This window comes from Pangasianodon hypophthalmus, chromosome 2, assembly GCF_027358585.1.
Source record: "Pangasianodon hypophthalmus isolate fPanHyp1 chromosome 2, fPanHyp1.pri, whole genome shotgun sequence".
Classification (NCBI taxonomy): Eukaryota; Metazoa; Chordata; class Actinopteri; order Siluriformes; family Pangasiidae; genus Pangasianodon; species Pangasianodon hypophthalmus.
This window is the reverse complement of record NC_069711.1, coordinates 26,032,409-26,052,566: the sequence shown is the minus strand read 5'-3', so window position 1 is coordinate 26,052,566 and position 20,158 is coordinate 26,032,409. Positions and strand designations below refer to the sequence as shown.

Genomic DNA, 20,158 nt, shown 5'->3' with positions numbered 1-20,158 from the left:
GTGTTCAAACTGTGTCGATATACAGTACCATGCAAAAGTCTTAGGCACCCTATTTTTTTAAATACAAATTTTGTCTTAGATGAATTAACAAAAAATTAACATATTACATAATAGAGGACTTTTCAAACAAAAAACATAATGAAGGCTGTCAAGGATTACCTGCAAAAACAAACAAGCGTGACAGTCAAAGTCTCCAGAAGAACTGTGGCAGGTTTTCCAAGATGCATAATAAAAACTTATCTGCCAATTTTCTCATGTATTGTACGAATGTACTTGAGCCACATCATACAGTACATGTGTACTTGAGACTACCGGCACATTTTTAAAGACACATGGTTTTCACACCAAATATTGATTTTGTTTCGTTTATTGCTGTTTACCACTCTTTATAGTAGATTTTTTGATAACACTTTATTTTAATTAACACACCTTAGGGGTTTATTAAGGTTGTGTTACTTGTTTAGTAAAGCAAAAACTAGATGCTTGTAAATTGTTTACTTACTATAAATTAGACTAGTGGCTCAGTGTCTCTTAACCTTTTTTTTCAGCTGTGGAGCCCTAGCATATTTTGACTGATCCTTGTGGACCCCCCACATAATATGTATACAGTAAAACTCCTGTAACCACTCTTTCAGGTACACGGTTTCACTTAACCACAGTTAAAAAAAATTATAAAGAAAATTCCAGAAATACAGTAAACATTCATAATTTAAATTGCGCACTGTTCTGAGTAAGATAAGATAAGATAGAACTTTATTCATCCTGAGGGAAAGGTTGCTCAAACAGATATATCACAACAGTGTAGGAATAATAGGCAATATAGTAGTAAATGAAGTAGTAAAAATAACCACAGTGTGTAACAGAATAGCAAAAAAGTTTAGTAAAGTTTAGTAAAAATAAGGAAGTACACAAAAAATAAGTGGAGAAGTAGAAAAGCAGAGTGAAAAGTAGAAAGAGACATTATACACGATATTGCACTTTATATTGTAATGTGCTATAACGTTATAGTAATGTGATGACATCTTGTGCTGTCCTGCCCGGGACGTTCATCATCCCTTTGTCTAGTGTATCCACATATCCACGTGTACACACACACACACACACATACATATATATATATATATATATATATATATATATATATATATATATATATATATATATATATATATATATTAACTTTATGACTTCTACATTATCGATTCAGTACAAAAACAATTTAGAATTCCAAACATTAGTTTTCCAGCACAAAATAAAATGTTCCAGAAAAATGTGTGTATGTCAGTTTCTTTAAAAGCAGCATATAACATAAGAGACCACTTTTCAGACAAAAAAATAAATAAATAAATAAAGAAGGCTGCTGGGTTTTGCTGCAACAAAGAGCAAAGAGCGATGTGGGAGTGAGAGGAGAAATCAGATCGCTCACGTGTCTGCTGTAGAAAGTTGGGTGATGGTCTAGAGGAGCACTGTGCCACTTGGTGCTTGGGACTGCCACAGTAGAAGCATAGTCTATCCTTTTGACACACACCTTTGGCATTCCACAGAGGTTAGCTTGGCTTGGCTAAGTTGCATTTTCTATGAAGTACTGGGTTCATGGACGGGATTCAGCTCAGCTTTACGTCCCCCTCGGTTCTTGAGTAGATGTTCTAGGCAAATTGCCAGGTCGATGAGTAACTCTAGGGGTGCGTGGTTATAATGCCATGCCTGCTTTGCTATACATGTTCAGATAAGGCATTTACAGATCTCTCTACTGTTACAGCCTTGACCAGCTCTGCAACAACTGGCAAAAGTTTAGTTGAAAGATTAAACCTGACCCCCCTGGGCACTCAAACACCCCTTGCCCATCCAAGCCCTGGACAGGGGACCCATAGGAGGAGGGTCAATAACCCACCATATTGAACCTCTCATGCTTCACATCAGTGCCTTTCACCAAGAACACAGTTCACTGCTCATCACAGTCAAGTTTCCAGTTGTGCTGGGGTTCCCCTGGATGCACATCCATGACCCACAGATCTCCTGGGCAGAGAGAGAAATCACCCACTGGTCCTCATCTTATTGCACTCACTGTCTCCAAATGCCTGCTCTCCTTCAGTTGAAAGCCTTGAGACTAACTCCCAAGTGGAAATTCATTCTGAGTACCAGGACTAAAAGGAAGTGTACAGCAAGGCTAAGGCCAGCGGCCTTCCCCCTCACCATTCCTATGACTGCACTATGGAGCTCATAGCAGCTTCCATGCCTCCTTTCCACCAAAGAAAGCCAAGCTATGGATGAGTACATTGAGGAGGCCCTGAAACAAGCATTGGGAAGCTTTTCACTAAGCTTTATTTGCGCAGTGCTTTTAACTTGATATAATAATAATAATAATAATAATAATAATATTATAACAACAACATGTGCCACGAACCACAACTCCTGCTTCGGTCCCTACAGAAATGGCCACCACAGCCTACAACACCCAAGTCACATGAACTCTGTCATGTTCTCTGTCACCATCTTACTGATCACATACCTGGACTTGATCACGAACACTTCTCTGTATATCTTTGTGAATTCCAATCTGTGGTTTGCATCTTGTGGTATGGCCTCTATATTTCTGTTGTTGAAGTCTTCTTTGAATGGTGGATTGTGATACCTTCACCCCTGCCCTGTGAAGGTTGCTGGTAATGTAACTGACTGTTGTTTTTGGGTTTCTCTTCACAGCTCTCACAATGTTTCTGTCATCAACTGCTGTTGTTTTCCTTGTCTGACCTGTTCTATGTCTGGTTGTTAGTACACCAGTGTTTACGTTCTTTTTCAGGACATTTCATATAGTTGTATTGGTTATGTCCAATGATTGTGCAATGACTCATCAATTTTCCCTCTTTTCTCAGCTTCAAAATGGCTTGCTTTTCTCTCATAAAGAGCTCTCTGGTCTTTATGTTGGTTTATTCTTCTTAACAACAAATGCAGTCTTCACAGGCAAAACCCAGGGCTCAAACCCAGAGGAGACATTCTGAGCTATTAATTGTTTAAATCATCAATCTAACAGGAAAACAGAAAAATGGGTGGGTTCAAAAAAACAAAAGGTGCCAGGTTGTAAGTTGTTCACATGTACAACACAACTAGATGTAAAAATCAGGAAATGAAAGCTGAAATTCTGATCTAAACATCTCATATTCATCTTTTGAAACCCAAATTTCTTCAGTGTATATTAAAAATAAAAGAATTGGCCTTGCCATTCTAATACTTTCAAAGTATTCTATACAATACATGTTATATCTGTTTATTCCAGGTAGAAGAGACCTGAAGTTTATTTTAAGAGCTTATAAAAGCTGAATAAGTCACTAATACTACAATATCTGTCCCATATTCTTAAGTCTAAGTTACTAATTAGAAGCTAAACACCACTACACAAGTTGTCAATAAGTCAAGTTGTGTCTCATATTCTAAATTCCAGATCATTTTATGTCTTTTGGGCAGTGAAATATACTGGTAGATGTTGCAGCCTCAAAAAAGGGGCCACCAAAGCCGAAATGACAATTGTTTGTCTCTGATGAAATATGACACTATAGGGAATTAACTAAACAATATTTGAATTTTAATTTAAAGCGTTAATATTGAAATGTCTATGAATCTAGAATATGGAACACACATTTTAGTATAAGTGCCTTCACAAGTCTGCAGTCTGACACCACCTATAACCTACAGGTATAACGTTGCCAATTATGCACTAATAATATGTGAATGTAAGTGAGTAATTCATGCTCAATTATTTGCATAACAAGGACTTTTAATAATTTAGCAGTCATTTGCAAAAAACAAATCCCCAATTACGTACCAATACAAGTGTTTATGGATGGTCCCTGGATGACTATTGGTTAGGCCTCGGCACTCTCACCGCTGTGGCCAAGGTTCGATTCCTGGCCAGGGAACCCACCCCAGCCACTGGGGTTGCAAAAGACAGTGCACTCCCAGTGCCGGTCCCAAGCCCAGATAAAATTGTGTAGATTTGCAAATGGTGTAAAAACTGTGCCAAATCAAACATGTGGACCAAGCCACTGTGGCGACCTCTAACGGGAGCAGCCAAAAGATGAACAACAAGTGTTTATGAATGAAGTCTAAGTTATAGTGAATAAATAATTTAAAAGTGTCTAATTTGGTCTTTATTGAACAAAGAACAGTGCCTTCATTAAGGCCTAATATCTGTTCCTTAAAATAAAGTGTTACCAATTTTTGTTATGTATAAAACAGTTAATTTCATTTTTTCTAAGGCAACTTTGCTTTGCAGCATTTCTTTACATCTGCCTGAGACCTTTGCACAGTACTCTAGATCTGGGCAGGGGGATAAAAATCACATTTAATTTAATCTTTCTAGAGCTGGCATCCGGTCAAACTCAGTAACTGAGCTAGAAAGTTACAGACAAAAACTGATCTTTTTGGGCTGAACTCCAAGTGCTACATCTGCTCCTCAACTGTCTAATACCATCCCTACAGTGGATCTGAATGTCCTTGAATGGCCTAGCTAACACCCAGACTTGAACCCCATAGAACATCTGTGGAGAGACCTGAAGATTGCAATACACAGACACTCCCCATCTAATCTGACTGAGCTTGAGAAGATCTGCCAGGAACAGTGGGAGAAACTGCCCAAATCCAGGTGTGCAATGCTTGTAGGGACTTACCCTAGAAGACTCAAAGCTGTAATTGCTGCCAAAGGTACTTCTATAAAGCACTGAATAAAATGTATGAATACTTCTCTAATTTAGAGATTTCAGTTTTTGATTATTAATAAATTTTGCAAAAATGTCTAAAAACTTGTTTTTGCTTCTTTATGGATTATTGTGTATAGCTTCATGGGAAAAGTCAATTTAATCAATTTTAAATTAAACCTATAACACAATAAAGTGTGCAAAAAAAACTGAAGGGGTCTGAATACTTTCAAAACCCACCATAGCAAAACAGAATTCTAAATGAATCACTTGCCAAAATGGAGCTGGTGACACTGGCATGACCGTTGGCAGGAGAATGTCTGGTCAGGTCAGGTGAGTCCTTCTGTAGGAGGATAAAGTATTTATCAGTATGGCAAATAAAACACAGAGAAACTGTCTAGAAGAGAGACAAGAGAGGAGGATGGGGTACTTGATATTATTATTCATAATAACAGAGAAGGATCAGAGTGTGACTACAATTTTTTTTTTGTATGACTACAAGGTGGTGTGACAATGTGAACCCCCATTATTATTATTATTATTATTATTATTATTATTATAGGAACACTTACATCACAAGACAGGGACTGGCTGCGATAACTTGGTACAATCTTGAATGTGATACTCCCACGCATCTCCCTCTGTGTATTATTAAAAATATTTTGTAAGGATCAGGTCGTTTACACTTGTTCTTAAACACTAGAGTAAGTAAGAGCAACAACTGAGTTATCTTCATATTAATTCATATTAATTCTTAACCAAAGGAAAAGCAGTCTAACCATGTCCATATATTTGCTGAGTATGTTTTCCACATACCAGCATTTTTTGAAGCTGCTCCACCGTCTGATTGGCTACACTGATGCCATTAATCTCACGAATTTCATCACCCACATGCAGCGTTCCTGTAATTCAAACATTTGCAATGAACATAAATCTAGCAACTCTTCCTACGGTGTGTGCAAACTGAAAAATCCATTATAAAGCAGAAAGTGTAGTTATAAACAAAAACAAGCCCTCAAATAGGAACTTCCGTTATGTGGAACAGTAATGACAGACAGCAATACCTTGCCTGTGGATCATTCCTCCATGCATAATACGAGCTACAATGCAGTGGTTCAGATCGTTCATTTTTAGAGTGATGCCCTGTAAAAACAGAAACAAGAGGCCAACAGCACTTGACAAAAACCTTTCATTTTAGATAATACATAATTTTAGTTAATGTCTGAGTAAAACATAAGTTATAAAACAAAAATTGGGCAAATATAAAGTCACACAGCATTACAATAAGGTTGGTCGTGTCTTAGGCCTCTTACACCACAGTGGTTTGCCAATGATTACAACGTTTCATTTATTAATGAATGACATGCTGCGCATTTTAACGTCATGCCCACACCACGCCTTGCTGCCGTCTTACCTCATTTGTTTATTACTTGCACTATACCACTCAATGCTACCTTGCTATTTGCATTTCTCATTAGATGATAACTGCATTTCATTGGCTTTGTATTTGTACCCTGCATATTGACCACAAAGTTAAATCTAATCTAATCATACTTAATGCAGAGATGATGTCATGTTGGTCATGGCTTCCACGAACAACATGACATCATGCTCAGGCTTTGCTTATCGTGTCAGTGCTAGGTGAACATGCTATGTGACAAAGCTTGTGATTGGCGCATTAACACAACAGACAAAACTAAACCACAGAAAGTATGCGAAGTGGTTTCATCTTTGCTTAACCCTCACAGATCTCGTCCACCCATTAAGTCTGTATTAACTTTAACATTAACCTTAGTAACCAAATGGAAATCTTTTGGCTCTTTTATCATTATGAGGAGATTTGGTCCTTTTTTTCCTTCACGAAGGCTTCAAAACATGCACACACATGCGCGCACACATTATTTGGAGCGTCTACCAAGTCCTTGTGTAAGCTGTTACTACAGAAACAATAATGTATTAGAACAAGTGCATTAATTTTAACCTGTCATTCATGTTACAGCCGAAACTACCTGTGCAGTTATATGAAAATAATGCACACCTTCTGACCAATCAGATTCGAGCACTCAACCGTGCTATGGTGTATCTTTTTTTTATACCACGATGTGGTTGAATGCTTGAATCTGATTGGTCAGAAGGTGTACATTGTTTTTGTATAAGAGCATGGCTCTGTATGTTCCGGCTGTAACTTAAACGATAGTTTAATATTAATGCATTCATTCACGTTTTTGTTTCAATATTAACAGCTCATACACAGGGACCTGTACAGCAGACACTCCACATAATCTAAAATTATAATAATATACAGGGTGTCCCACATGTCTCCACTGATAGGGGAAATTAACGTTTTAGAAAAATGTCTTCCAAAATTTTTCATCCTTAGTTTATATTATTTTTTTTTTCTGATAGCCGTTAAGAATGCCTTTGACAAAAGAAGAACGTATTAAAATCATTCTCATGGCTGGATTGGGAAGCTGTCACAAGGTTGAGACGGTCCTTAAAAGGAAACATGGCAATCACACACAACACTGTTGCCAAACTTATTAACAAATTCAAAAAGACTGGAAGTGTTGCGGACAAACCGAGACGTTGACGTCCATGACCACCTACCACAACCAATGAGGTGCTGGCATACACAGTCCCCTATGTATTGAGACTTTTGGGACATGATGTACACCGATCAGCCATAACATTATGACCACCTGCCTAATATTGTGCTGGTCCCCCTTTTGCTGCCAAAACAGCCCTGACCCATCAAGGCATGGACTCCACTAGATCCCTTAAGATGTGCTGTGTTATCTGGCACAAAGACGTTAACAGCAGATCCTTTAAGTCCTGTAAGTTGCGAGGTGGGGCCACCATGGATCGGAATTGATGGCCAGCACACCCCACAGATGTTCGACTGGATTGAGATCTGGGGAATCTGGAGGCCAAGTCAACCACCTTGAACTCTTTGTCATGTTCCTCAAACCATTCTTGTACAATTTTTACAGTGTGGCAGGGCGCATTATCCTGCCGAAAGAGGTCACTTCCATTAGGGAATAACATTGCCATGAAGGGGTGTACCTGGTCTGCAACAATGTTCTGGTAGGTGGACCCAAAGTTTCCCAGCAGAACATTGCCCAGAGCATCACACTGCCTCCGCCAGCTTGTGTTCTTCCCATAGTGCATGCTGGTGCCATCTCTTCCCCAGGTAAACAGTGCACATGCACCCGGCCTTCCACATGATGTAAAAGAAAATGTGATTTATCAGACGAGGCCACCTTTTTCCATTGCTCCGTGGTAGAGTTCTGATGCTCACCTGTCCATTGTAGGCACTTTTGGCAGTGGACAGAGGTCAGTATGGGCACTCTGACAGGTCTGTGGCTACACAGCCCCATACGGAGCAAGCTGTGTGTTCTGACACCTTTCTATGACTTTTCAGCAATTTGTGCTACAATAGCTCTTCTGTGGGATCAGACCAGACGGACTAGCCTTCACTCCCCACGCGCATCAGTGACCCTTGGGCGCCCATGACCCTGTTGCTAGTTCACCGGTTGTCCTTCCTTGGACCACTTTTGGTAGGTACTAACCACTGCATACTGGGAACACCCCACAAGACCTGCCGTTTTAAAGATGCTCTGACCCAATCCATCACAATTTGGCCGTTGTCAAAGTCTCTCTACACTTGCCCATTTTTCCTGTTTCCAACACATCAACTTCGAGAACCGACTGGTCACTTGCTGCCTAATATATCTCAACCCTTGACAGGTGCTATTGTATCGAGATAATCAATACTGTTCACTTCACCTGTCAGTGGTCATAATGTTATGGCTGATCGGTGTATATTATAATTATAATATTATAAAAAACAGATTTTTAAAAATGTGTTGTTTTACAAAGTAAAACCTATAATCATTCATCTGATCTCTCTCTCTCTCTGTGCAGAAGTCTTAGGCACCCTATTTTTTAAGTACAAACTTTGGTATAGATTTTTATTTTATGACTTCTGCATTACTGATTCAGTACAAAAACATTTTAGATTTTCAAACATTAGTTTTCCAGCACAAAATTAAATATTACAGAAAAATGTTTGTATGTCAGTAAAGAAAGCAGCAGATTACATAAGAGACCAATTTTTCGAAAAAAAAATTGATGGCTGCAGAGTTTTGCATGCAAAATAAGAAGCAAGTGTGACAGTCAAAGTCTCCAAAAGAACTGTGGCTGGTTCTGTAAGATGCTCAGTAAAACATAGCTAATTTCCTTGTAAAACTGCACAAATTGTACCTGAGACTACTATTTTTTTTTTTTTTTTTTTTAAAGCTAAGGATCGTCACACCAAATATTGACTTTGTTTCATTTATTACTGTTTACTGGTCTTTATAGTATTATATAGTATCGTTTTAATGTAGAAACATTTAATTTCATTATTTTTGAAGGCATCTTTGCTCCACAGCATTTCTTTGCATGTGCCTAAGACTTTTGCACAGTACTGTGTGCGTGTGTATATATATATATATATATATATATATATATATATATATATATATATATATATATATATATATGGGGTAGAGAGAAAGAGAGAGACTGTTTATAGTGGCTACAATATACAATCACTGAACATTTTATTAGGAACACCTGTAAATGTTACTCATTCATGCAATTTTCTAATCAGCCAATAGTGTGGCAGCAGTGCAATGCATAAAATCATTCGGATACAGCAAATTCAGAGAATGTATGAGAGGTATGATTCCCATTTGATAAACTGGTCAAGGATTTTATACAGCAAATTCAAAGCAGTTCAGGGGTATGAGGAAAAAAATGATCTGCTCAAAGTGCAGACATTCACCTTTAATTTGTGGGTATTTACATCCAAATCACATGAATAGTTTAGGAATTAGAGAGCTTTTTATGTAGTCCTCCCCTTTCTAAGGGATCAGAAGTAATTGGACAAACTAAATTAAATTTAGATTTTTAATACTTAGTTACAAATCTTTTGCAGTCAGTGAATGCCTGAAGTCTGTAACCAATAGACATGCTCTACAAGGCTCTTCACATACTGAAGGCAAAGCACCAAGAACAAGCAAGAACTGAACACAGCTGAAATAAGCCTTTACTTCAGCTGCCTTCAGTTCCTGCTTGTTTTTGGTGCTTTGCCTTCAGCATGTTAAATGCATGTTCAGCTGGATTCAGGTTTGATGACTGACCTGGCCATTGCAGAATATTCCACTTCTTTGCCTTAAAAGACTTATGCATGCAACTATTCTCCATTATACTGGGGTTTTTGTAAGTAAATTGCATTAAAAATTAAATATTAAATCATTTTCAACTAAAACATATTTCAATGAAAGGGAACCCAGTATGAAGCCAGTTTCTCAAAACACTGGGAAGACAAGTTGATTGATTTTCTGCTGAAACTTTCATACGCCAATACTTCATATTTAAAACTGTCAAATAGTGTACATTTAATATTTAAATCCAGGAATATTTACAGTTGGATCGTTACAGAATACTGAATTAATACTTAATTCAATTAATTCTAATAATTATAATTTGCTTTATATTTTAATGTGTTTTATAAATTTAAAATATTGTATAAAATGTAAACTTGTAAAAAGTATTTTACAATTATTAAAATAATTGTTGTAAAAATGTACCATATATTAAAATAATTATTGCAGAAATGTAATTTAAAATAATCTTCTTTTACTATATCTGTAAGTATGTATCTTGAAGTGTGTGTGGGCGTATACCATAGGTTCATCTGTGTTCTTCTGAAACTGCACCAGCCGAACCCGGGTTACATTCTCAAGGTCCATGTCTCCATTGACACTCTCAGGAGAATCTCCATTCAGGTAAGGTGAGGTTGGAGGCGGGGTGACCCTCAGTGCCTCGTCGCTGTACACTTCATGAGCAACAACATCATGTGTCTGCAGCAATGCCTGTCACAGAGAAACACCACATCATCACTCAAACAGTTAGCTATTCCTAATTAGTTTTGGCACATAGGATCCTAGTATTTCACCTTGTGACAGGAATTTTATGCATCATGCAATGTAAAAGCTCTTTCACACTCAAAACTCATGTAAGCACTCCTGCCTTAAAAGGCCCATGACACAGGATGGGATGTTTAACAAACCAGTGCATTTGGTGTGAAACAAAAATGTTTTCCTCTGCTTATGATTTATTCTTATTCTTTCATGAATCAGGCATTCTCTCATTCACCTATAATAATAATAATAATAATAATAATAATGATAATAATAATAATAATAATAATAGATGACAAATAATATCATCAGCACAAATATCTCAATCCAGATATTTCTTGGCTTATTTGCTTACTTTAGGTATTCCTTATATTGTCACTTTACTGGCCTAATGTTTTAAATCACCCACCTCAAAAGGGCCAGCAGATCTTTCCTTATAGTGAATGCTCATAAGCCCTCTGGCTAATTTTCCAGGAATAAGGGGATTTCAAATCTGGCTTGCTCACACTTACAACTTACCCATTCAACTGCTGCTAAATTACCAAATAAAAATGTATGTGTAAAAGTGATTAAAGGACAGTGGCAATTTTTTTAAATCTCCAGGACATTAGATTTTAAATATAACAAAGAAGCAGACACTCATGTTTCTGCTCGGATCTCAGCATGTCTGGCAGGCATCTGATCATAGACGTCAGTTCATCAGCTTAAAGTTTATACTCTGGACAACTCTCAGATCTCACATTCTGTCACTACAAACAACCTTGGGTTAACCATGGACAATCAACTGTCGTCCTCTCACACCTTTTGTTTGAACCCACCCATTTTTTCAAGGGATCAAAAAATACTACAACATGTGACTGACAGGTGTTTCTTGTTGCCCGGGTGTTGCCCTGTTAGATTGATTGTTTAAGCAATTAATATCTCTGAATGTCTCCGCTTGGTTTGAGCCCTAGGTTTCTGAAAGGATTTGCTCATGATAAAAAACATACAAGCTCATCAGTAAAGCAAGGTGGAGGTAGTGTCATGGCTTGGGCTTGCATGGCTTCTTCTTGAATGGGTTCACTAATCTTTATTGATGATGTAAGACCCATGATAATAAGAGAGAATGAATTCAGAAGTCTACGGAAACATTCTGTCTGACAATTTATAGAGAAATGCATCCAATCTAATTGGGAAGAACTTCATCATGCAGCAAGACAATGACCCAAAACACAATGCCAACACAACAACTGACTACATCAGGGGAAAAAAAGTGGAAGGTTTTAGAATGGCCAAGTCAATCACCAGACATTAACCCAGTTGAGCATGCATTTCACCTCCTGAAGAGGAGACTGAAGGATGAAACCCCCCAAAACAAACAGCAAATGAAAGAAGCTATGGTCCAAGCTTGGAAAAGCATCACAAAGGAAGAATGTAGCAGTTTGGTGATATCAGTGGGTCACCGGTTTGATGCAGCAAGCAAGGTATATGCAACCAAATATGGTGTTATTTACTTTAAATTACTTGAAAACTATCCATTCCAATACTTTTGTTTACCTAAAAAAAATGGGTGGTCTGCCACCATAGAAGCTATGCTCTAAGTTGTTTAAGACCTCTAGATGTAAATATCAGGAAATAAAAGCTGAAATTCTGATATACTGTCTCATATTCATCTTTTGATCTCAAAACCAAGTTGCTCCAGTTAAGGCAAAAACAAAAGAATTGGCCTTGTCGTTCCAACACTTTCAGAGGGGACTGTACATTAAGACGTGAATCCACAATCAGAGATGATCAGAGAGCCGGACAAGTGGAAGACAGCATTTAACACCTCCCGGTCCACTTTGAGTATTTGGTTGAGCCCTTCGGCCTCACTGACACCCCAGCAGTAGTCCAGGCCCTGGTGAATGACGTCCTCAGGGATTTCCTGAAGCATTTCTTGTTTGTATGCCTAAACAACATCCTAATCTTTTCTTGCACCCCTGCTAAGCAAGCTCTCCATTTCCATAAGGTCCTGCAATGGCTGCTAGAGAACCATCTGTTTGTTAAAGCAGAGAAGTGCAAGTTCCATGCCTGCTCGGTCACATTCCTGGGGTACATAACTGAGAGTGGCCCAGGCCCACCAACCTGATGCACCAACCTGATGCACCTTCCTGAGGTTCGCTAACTTCTACCGCCGCTTCATTAGGGACTAAAACCAGGTAGGGTCAGCGGACCCAACCCAGGTAATGGGATCGTGGACCGCCTATTTGTTTCTGACACTGTGCACTCCCAGGTCCTACAGTGGAGTCACTGCTCCTGGTTTGCCTGTCATCCTGGTTCCAGTCACACTCTGGGCCTACTGAAACGACACTTTTGGTGGCCTACTATGGATGCTGACACTCGGGCCTTCGTCTTGACCTGCTCGGTGTGTGCCCATGGTAAATCCTTGCACCGCCCACCTTGCCTGTTCCCAGCCGCATAGGGTCCCACACTGCCTTTGATTTCATCACTGGACTTCCCCCCCTCATAAGGTAACACTACTATTCTTAACACTCCTACCATCATCAATCGTTTTTACAAGCCATTGCATTTTGTGGCTCTCCCCAAGCTCCCCACAGCCCATGAGATTGCAGATCTCCTGGTCAGCCATGTCTTCTGGCTGCATGGAACCCCCAAGGACATCGTCTCAGACAGTGGACCCCAGTTCATATCACAGGTATGGAATTCATTCTGCAATGCTTTCAGTGCCACTGTAAGCCTGTCCTCAGGTTTTTACCCCAGACCAACGGGAAGGCGGAACAGGCCAATCAGGAGCTGGAAGTGGTGCTTCGATGTGTCACAGCCAATAACCCTTTGATCCAGCGCTCCCAGCTACCCTGGATCAGGTCCAGCTCAGCCACCGGTACGCCCCACTTTCAAATATTCTCTGGGTTATCAGCCTCCTTTATTTCCTACCCAGGAGAACGATATTGCAGTTTCCTCTGTGCAAGCCCACATCTGCTAGCTCTGCAAGGTGTGGACAGAGGACAGTTCCAGTCTGCTCCACTCTGCTGACAGCAGGATGTCACCGGGCTGACTGCCATCGGTCTCCCACACCCAACTACCAGCAAGGTCAGAAAGTTTGGCTCTCATCTAATGATATCCCACTGAAGACTAATTCCAAGAAACTCTCCCCCCACTATTTAGGCCCCTTCATCATCAAGAACATTATTAACCCCTCTGACGTGAGACTCAAGCTCCCCAGATCCATGCGAATCCACCCTTCCTTCCATGTTTCCCAAGTGAAGCCAGGCATTTGGCCTGTTCTGAAATCTTATTTTGTGTAACATTGTAGGTCATGCCATATCTGTCAGCTAGCTGGGAAACCTACTCAGGTGATACCTCCTGGTCCTTTAAGTACCATACCTGCTGTAGGAGAGTCATCTGAACGTGTTCTCATGGACTGTGTCGGTCCTTTGCCTGAATCCTTTCCTCTTCCTCATATTGATGACTGTGTCAACAGTGTAGCCAGGTATGTAACCAAGTTAGATCTACTCAAGGGTTACTGGCAAGTCTCATTAACTGACCGTGCTTCTGACATTTCTGCCTTTTGTCACACCTGACTTCCTGCAGTATACCATAATGCTCTTTGGAATGCAAAACTCCCTTTAAGCACTTAACTAATCAAGATTTATTTGTACACACTGATTGTAAAGCATATCTAGATGATGTAGTCATTTTCTCCCAGAGCCAGAGCACATTTCTACCCTCCTGAGGTGTTCTGATAGAGGAGAAAGGGAGAGCTATTCCTACATAACTGGTGCAACTGCAGATTTCTTGGGATAACTGGATATTACCAATGTTTCTGTAGGAACTTTGCAACTGTAATTGCTTCTTTCTGATTTACCTAGTCCTTCTCATGATTTTAAGTGGTCTCTTGATTTTCAATACTCATTTGTTAATGTTAAAGCTGTGTTGTGTAGGTCTCTCGTTTTGCAAATTCTAACTTCGAATAGATGCCAGTGCGACAGGAATGGGTGCAGTTTTACTTCATGAAGATGAACAAAGTATAGATCACCCCATATGTTATTTCTCCAAGAAGTAATAACATATGCAACAAGTATCAGTTCAGCTATTCGACGACTGAGAAATAGACCCTAGCAATGAACCATTTCAAAATCTATGTAGGACCTAGCTCTTGCGAAGTTGTGGTACACACTGACCACAATCTTTTAGTATTTCTTGACCATATGTACAACTCCAATCAGCAGCTGATGTGATGGGCATTATTTGCACCAAAAAAGTGAAGTTTAACTGTTACTGAATTTTAATGAATTTTTATTTACAAAAAATTTCAGTAGTTTCTAAACTACTACATGAAAGCCCTAAAATGCCTGGTATGAAATTTTTTTTTCAAGTGCTATAATACCTAAAACTCCACCTTTCACCACCAGTTTCCACCTTTGCCAGGTTGGGTGTGGGACTTACAACCCCTCACTGAAAAAACCCACAACTGCTACAGAATCACTAAGAGAAACAACATACATCACAGCCCTGTAAGAAGATGGACCTTCAGCTCCAGCTTGACTATTCTGGAAGCTACCAAGCCGATGACCATCATCTCTACCAGGACCACCATCACCATTGGAGCATGGAATGTGAAAACTATGTATGAGACGGGCAGGACAAAACAAGTGGCCATTGAGATGAAGAACTTCAGGAGAACTGCTACTGCTCTCACGGCATGAACAGGATGATGTGCCAGACACCCAAGGAGTAGTCCTGATGTTATCCAAGACAGCCCAGGGAGTGCTAATTGGAAGGGAAGCGCATAGCCCATGTATCATTACAGCCTCATTCCGAACCAAGAAGTGGAGGATCAACATGATCATCCAGTGCCATGCACCAACAAATGACAGCGATGAGGAGAGCAAAGACAACTTCTAAAACAGACTCCTGACAATCATCCAGGACTGTCCGAGAAGGAACAGCATCATCATGGGCGACTTCAGTGCCAAGATCAGCATTGACAACAGGGGCTATGAGGAGATCATGGGACAGGAAGGTCTGGGAGAGATGATTGGCAAACAGGTAGAGGTTTGCAGACTTCTGCACTGCAGGCAACATGGTCATTGTTCATTTCGATCACAGAAAAATACATGGGTATCACCTGGCTGCCTAGTTGAAGCTCAAGCTAAGAAAGAACTGGATGGGGGGACAAGCCAACACCAGTGATGCAACACCTCACTCCTGAAAGATGCAAGCAAACAGGAAGAGTTAAAATCAAGCTCCAGGTCCTTCAAGAGCTATAGGAAGAGAAGACCACCAATAAGAAGTGACAAGGAGTGAAGAATGCAGTCACATCAACATGCCAAGAGGTGCTGGGCCCTAAGAAACACAACCACAAGGAGTGGATCTCAGCTTGAAGAAGATAGAGGAGAGGAAGCTGAAGAAGGCAGCAGTCAACAACAGTTGCACACGAAATTCAGGCACAGGAGGAATACACAGAAGGAAATAAGAACGTTAAGAGGAGCAAAAAGGCAGACAAGTACAATTATGTGAAGATACTGGTAGCAGAGGCAGAATAAGCAGCTTACAATGGAAATATGCAAAACCTGTACACTACCATCAAGAAGCTGTCAGGAAAATACAGCAAGCAAGAGAGACCAGGGAAGGACAAAGATGGGAAGATGATACCAGATGAGGAAGGACAGATGGGTGGAGTATTTTGAGGAGATGGATGACCTGGACTTCACTGATGACTTGGCCCTTCTCTCTTACACCCAACAGCAAATGCAGGAAAAGACCAGCACTGCTGCAGAAAACACTGCATGACTGGCCTAAGCATCCATTGAGGGAAGACTAAGGTCCTGAAGGCCAATGTAACCAGTACGACCCACATCATGCTGGATGGTGAAGTGCTGCAGGTGGAGAGCTTCACCTACCTTGGAAGTGTTGTGAATAAACAGAGTAGGATAGACGCTGACATTAGAGTCTATGTAGGTAGGCAAGGTGAGACCGGCTTTCCACCAGTTGAATAATGGCCGGGGATCCACAAATCACTCCATAAACACCAAAGTCAGGATCTATAACACCATTGTGAAGCCTGTGTTACTTTGTGGAGCTGAGACTTGGAGAACCACCACCTCCAACAGATGTTTACCAAAAGCTGCCTCTGAAGGATTCTCTGGATTCGCTGGCCTGACACAATCAACAACCAAAAATTATAGCAGCAAACCCAACAGCAGCCTGCAGAAGACAACATCCTCTAAAAATGCTGGAGATGGATCAGCTACAGCCTCCACAAGCCTGCTAACAGCAACACAAGGCAAGTACTCACCTGGATCAGCCTTAGATGTGGACTTGAAGAGAATATACCACACCTGGAGACAGCTGGAGCAACTGGCCCAGAATTGGGGAGCATGGAGAGCACTTGTTGGTGGCCTATGTCTCAGCAGGGGAGTTGATGATAATAACTAAGTGGTTATTTTGACTTACAAAATCATTATTTCAACTTACTGAGTCAGTGTAAATTTCTTTAAATGCTATCTCATTATTTTGTCTTACTAAGTCATTATTTTGTCTTACTAAGTCATTATTTTTGACTTAGTATCTCATTATCTCATTATTAAGCCAGTGTTAGGGCTGCACAATATTGAAGAAAAATGTGATATTGTTCAATTGTGACTTGTTCAATAATGTGATATGCGATATGATAATGCTATAAGTGTGTGAAATCAATTTATATATGTATATATATATATATATATATATATATATATGTATATATATGTATATATATATATATATATATATATATATATATATATATATATATATACATACATATACACACACACACACACACACACACACACACATATACACACACACATACATATACACACACACACACACACAGGTCCATACGTATGTTTGGACAATGACACAATCTTGGTAATTTTACCTCTGTACACCACTACAATGGATGTAAAATGAAGCAATCAAGATGTGATTAAAGTGTAGACTTTCAGCTTTAATTCAAAGGGTTTAACAAAAATATTGTAATAACCATTTAGGAACTACAGACATTTTTTTTTTTTTAAGAGTCTCTCCATTTTCACATGCTCAAAAGTAATTGGACAAATTAACAAACATAAACATTAGAATTGTTAGTATTTTAATAAAAATTAAAATCCTTTGCAGTCAATGACTGCCTGAAGTTTGGAATCCATGGATATCATCAAAGTTTCCAGAGTCGAGATGCTTTGCCAGGCCTATACTGCAGCTGCTTTCAGTTGCTGCTTGTTTGAGGGTCTTTCTGCCTTCTTCAGTAAGTGAAAAGCATGCTCAGCTGGGTTAAGGTCATCGGACATTTAAGAACATTTAATTTCTTTGCCTTAAAAAGCTCTTTGGTTGCTTTCGCTGTACTTTTGGGGTCATTATCCATCTGTACTGTGAAGCACCATCCTATAAGTTTTGCAGCATTTGACTGAATATGAGCAGAAAGTATAGCTCTGCGCACTTCGGAATTCATCCTGCTACTTCTATTAGCAGTCATATCACCAATAAACACCAGTCACCCAGTTCCTTTCACAGCCATATATCCCCATGCCATAACAGTTCCTCCACATGACCAATGATGTGGTATGCTCTAGATCATGAGCTATTCCTTTCCTTTTCCATACTCATCTTTTTGCATTTTGGTATAAGTTGATCATGCATCAGAACTGGTCAGGCTTATTTATTTTTATTTATTTATTTTTAGATTATTTAGCAATGTCTGATCTGGCCTTTCTGTTCTTGAGTTCTGTTCTTGAACGCCTACCTCCTTGGGAGTGTTCTTGTCTTGGCTAGATGTTGTGAAGGGATTTTTTGTTGAACAAGGAAAGATTTCTGTGATCATCCACTTTAGTTGTCTTCTGTGGCCTTCCGGGCCTTCTGGTGTTCCTGAACTTGCCAGTGCATTCCTTCTTTTTAAGAATGTACCAAATTGTTGATTTGGCCACTCCTAAAGTTTCTGCTATCTCTCGGATAGGTCTGTTTTTTTTTTTTTTTTTAAGCCTAATGATGGCCTCCTTCACTTGCATCGACACCTATTTGGACCACATATTACGAGTTCCCTTCAACATCTAAAAAACAGAATTCAATACTTGGAATCAACTCCAGACCTTTTATCTCTTCATTTGTCCTGAAATAACGAAGAAACAGGCTACATCTAACCATGAAACTGCTTATCAGTCAATTGTCCAATTATATTTGAGCCTGTGAAAATGGAGGGACTGTCACTGAACTCAAACAGCATAATGTTTCATTGTAGCATTACATAAAATGTAAGAACATTCAGGTAAACAAAAACACCTGAAACAGAGGTTTGCTTTCTTACAGCTACCAACTGTATGTATGAAAACCGTAATAGTAAGTAAGTAACATAACAGTAAGACTGAATAATAAGAAAACTAGGTGTGACTGGGTGTATATACACAAAATACTGGTTAGTATGCAGAGGCCATAGATCAGAGAGAGATCCTCACTATCACTTGCTCCAAGAGTCACATATTAGCATTCATCCTAAAATCGTCACAGATGCTTGGACAAGAAAACCAGCATGTCCACTTGTTTGGTTTCAGCGATAAGCACTGACATGTAACTACAGCACTGACATGATGTGCTGATAAGCACTGACATGATGTGCTGAAAAGTCTTTCAGAGGGTGTGCTAGTGCCAGACACACAAAGATACTTTCGGGCCAGCCTGCTTAAAGTGGGGAAAATTGACCCTATGAATTTTCCACCACGCCAAAGGGTCTTCCTTACTGTGGAGTTTGGGGATCAGAATATAGATATTAAGTTCTGCTTCAATTTTTGTTCTTCAGGTTATTCAGAGTAATCAGAGTAAGATGTAGCTTGGACTAAGGTCTGTAAGAGGCTTCCTGAAGACTTCTTCATCCTCTTTTCTCTTGTGGCTGTGGTACTTTGGCTTTGCTGAGTCCCTGACTTGGCACTTGCTGATAATGAGGTGTCAACAGCAGGCTCTCCCTCCTAGAAAAGAGAGGAAAAGAATTAATAATAAAATATGGAGGTGCTCAGGAGCTCAAATCATTCTTGACATTCAAAATATTCTTACCTTCTTAGTTGCCTTCATTTGAGATATTAACCTGGACCTACTCTGTGACAGGTTTTCCTGATAAATGTAGTCTGTCTTGAGCCTTGGGTTAAGGAAAGAGGCAATGTTCATCAGGGTTTGGGTTGGGGGATCCTCATATTTCGCCTCCATATAGGCCGACACTTTAAATTGAGTGAGTCAGCTTTGTGTCTTGCTCATCAGCAGCAAGTGTTTTTGTCTTCAGTAAATGAAGAACTGGCTGTAGATAAGGAATGCTCACATTGTCCTCCCCAGACAGAGCATCTGTAAACTCCTGAAGTGGCTTCAATGCCTTGTTCACCGACTCAAGGACCTCAATGTCGTGCCAAGATGGAACCAGATGTCGTGTACTCCGATTTTCAGAGAGAATTTGTGACAGTGCCCTCTGCTGTTTGAGTATGCTTTCCATCATTTGCTGCT

General features: G+C 39.7%; 1 protein-coding gene across 8 annotated transcripts in view; it reads right to left on the bottom strand.

Annotated features, from left to right (window-relative positions):
• The window catches only part of caskb (calcium/calmodulin-dependent serine protein kinase b), a 115,188-nt gene that overhangs the window by 21,778 nt on the left and 73,252 nt on the right, over positions 1-20,158 (bottom strand). For all 8 annotated transcript variants that reach the window (XM_026933425.3, XM_026933428.3, XM_026933430.3 and 5 more), the window contains 5 exons: positions 10,421-10,609; positions 5,753-5,831; positions 5,505-5,590; positions 5,261-5,329; positions 4,963-5,031 (listed from right to left, as the gene is read on the bottom strand). In XM_026933425.3, coding sequence (XP_026789226.1) covers positions 4,963-5,031; positions 5,261-5,329; positions 5,505-5,590; positions 5,753-5,831; positions 10,421-10,609 — 492 coding nt within the window. The remainder of the gene's footprint in view (positions 1-4,962; positions 5,032-5,260; positions 5,330-5,504; positions 5,591-5,752; positions 5,832-10,420; positions 10,610-20,158) is intronic.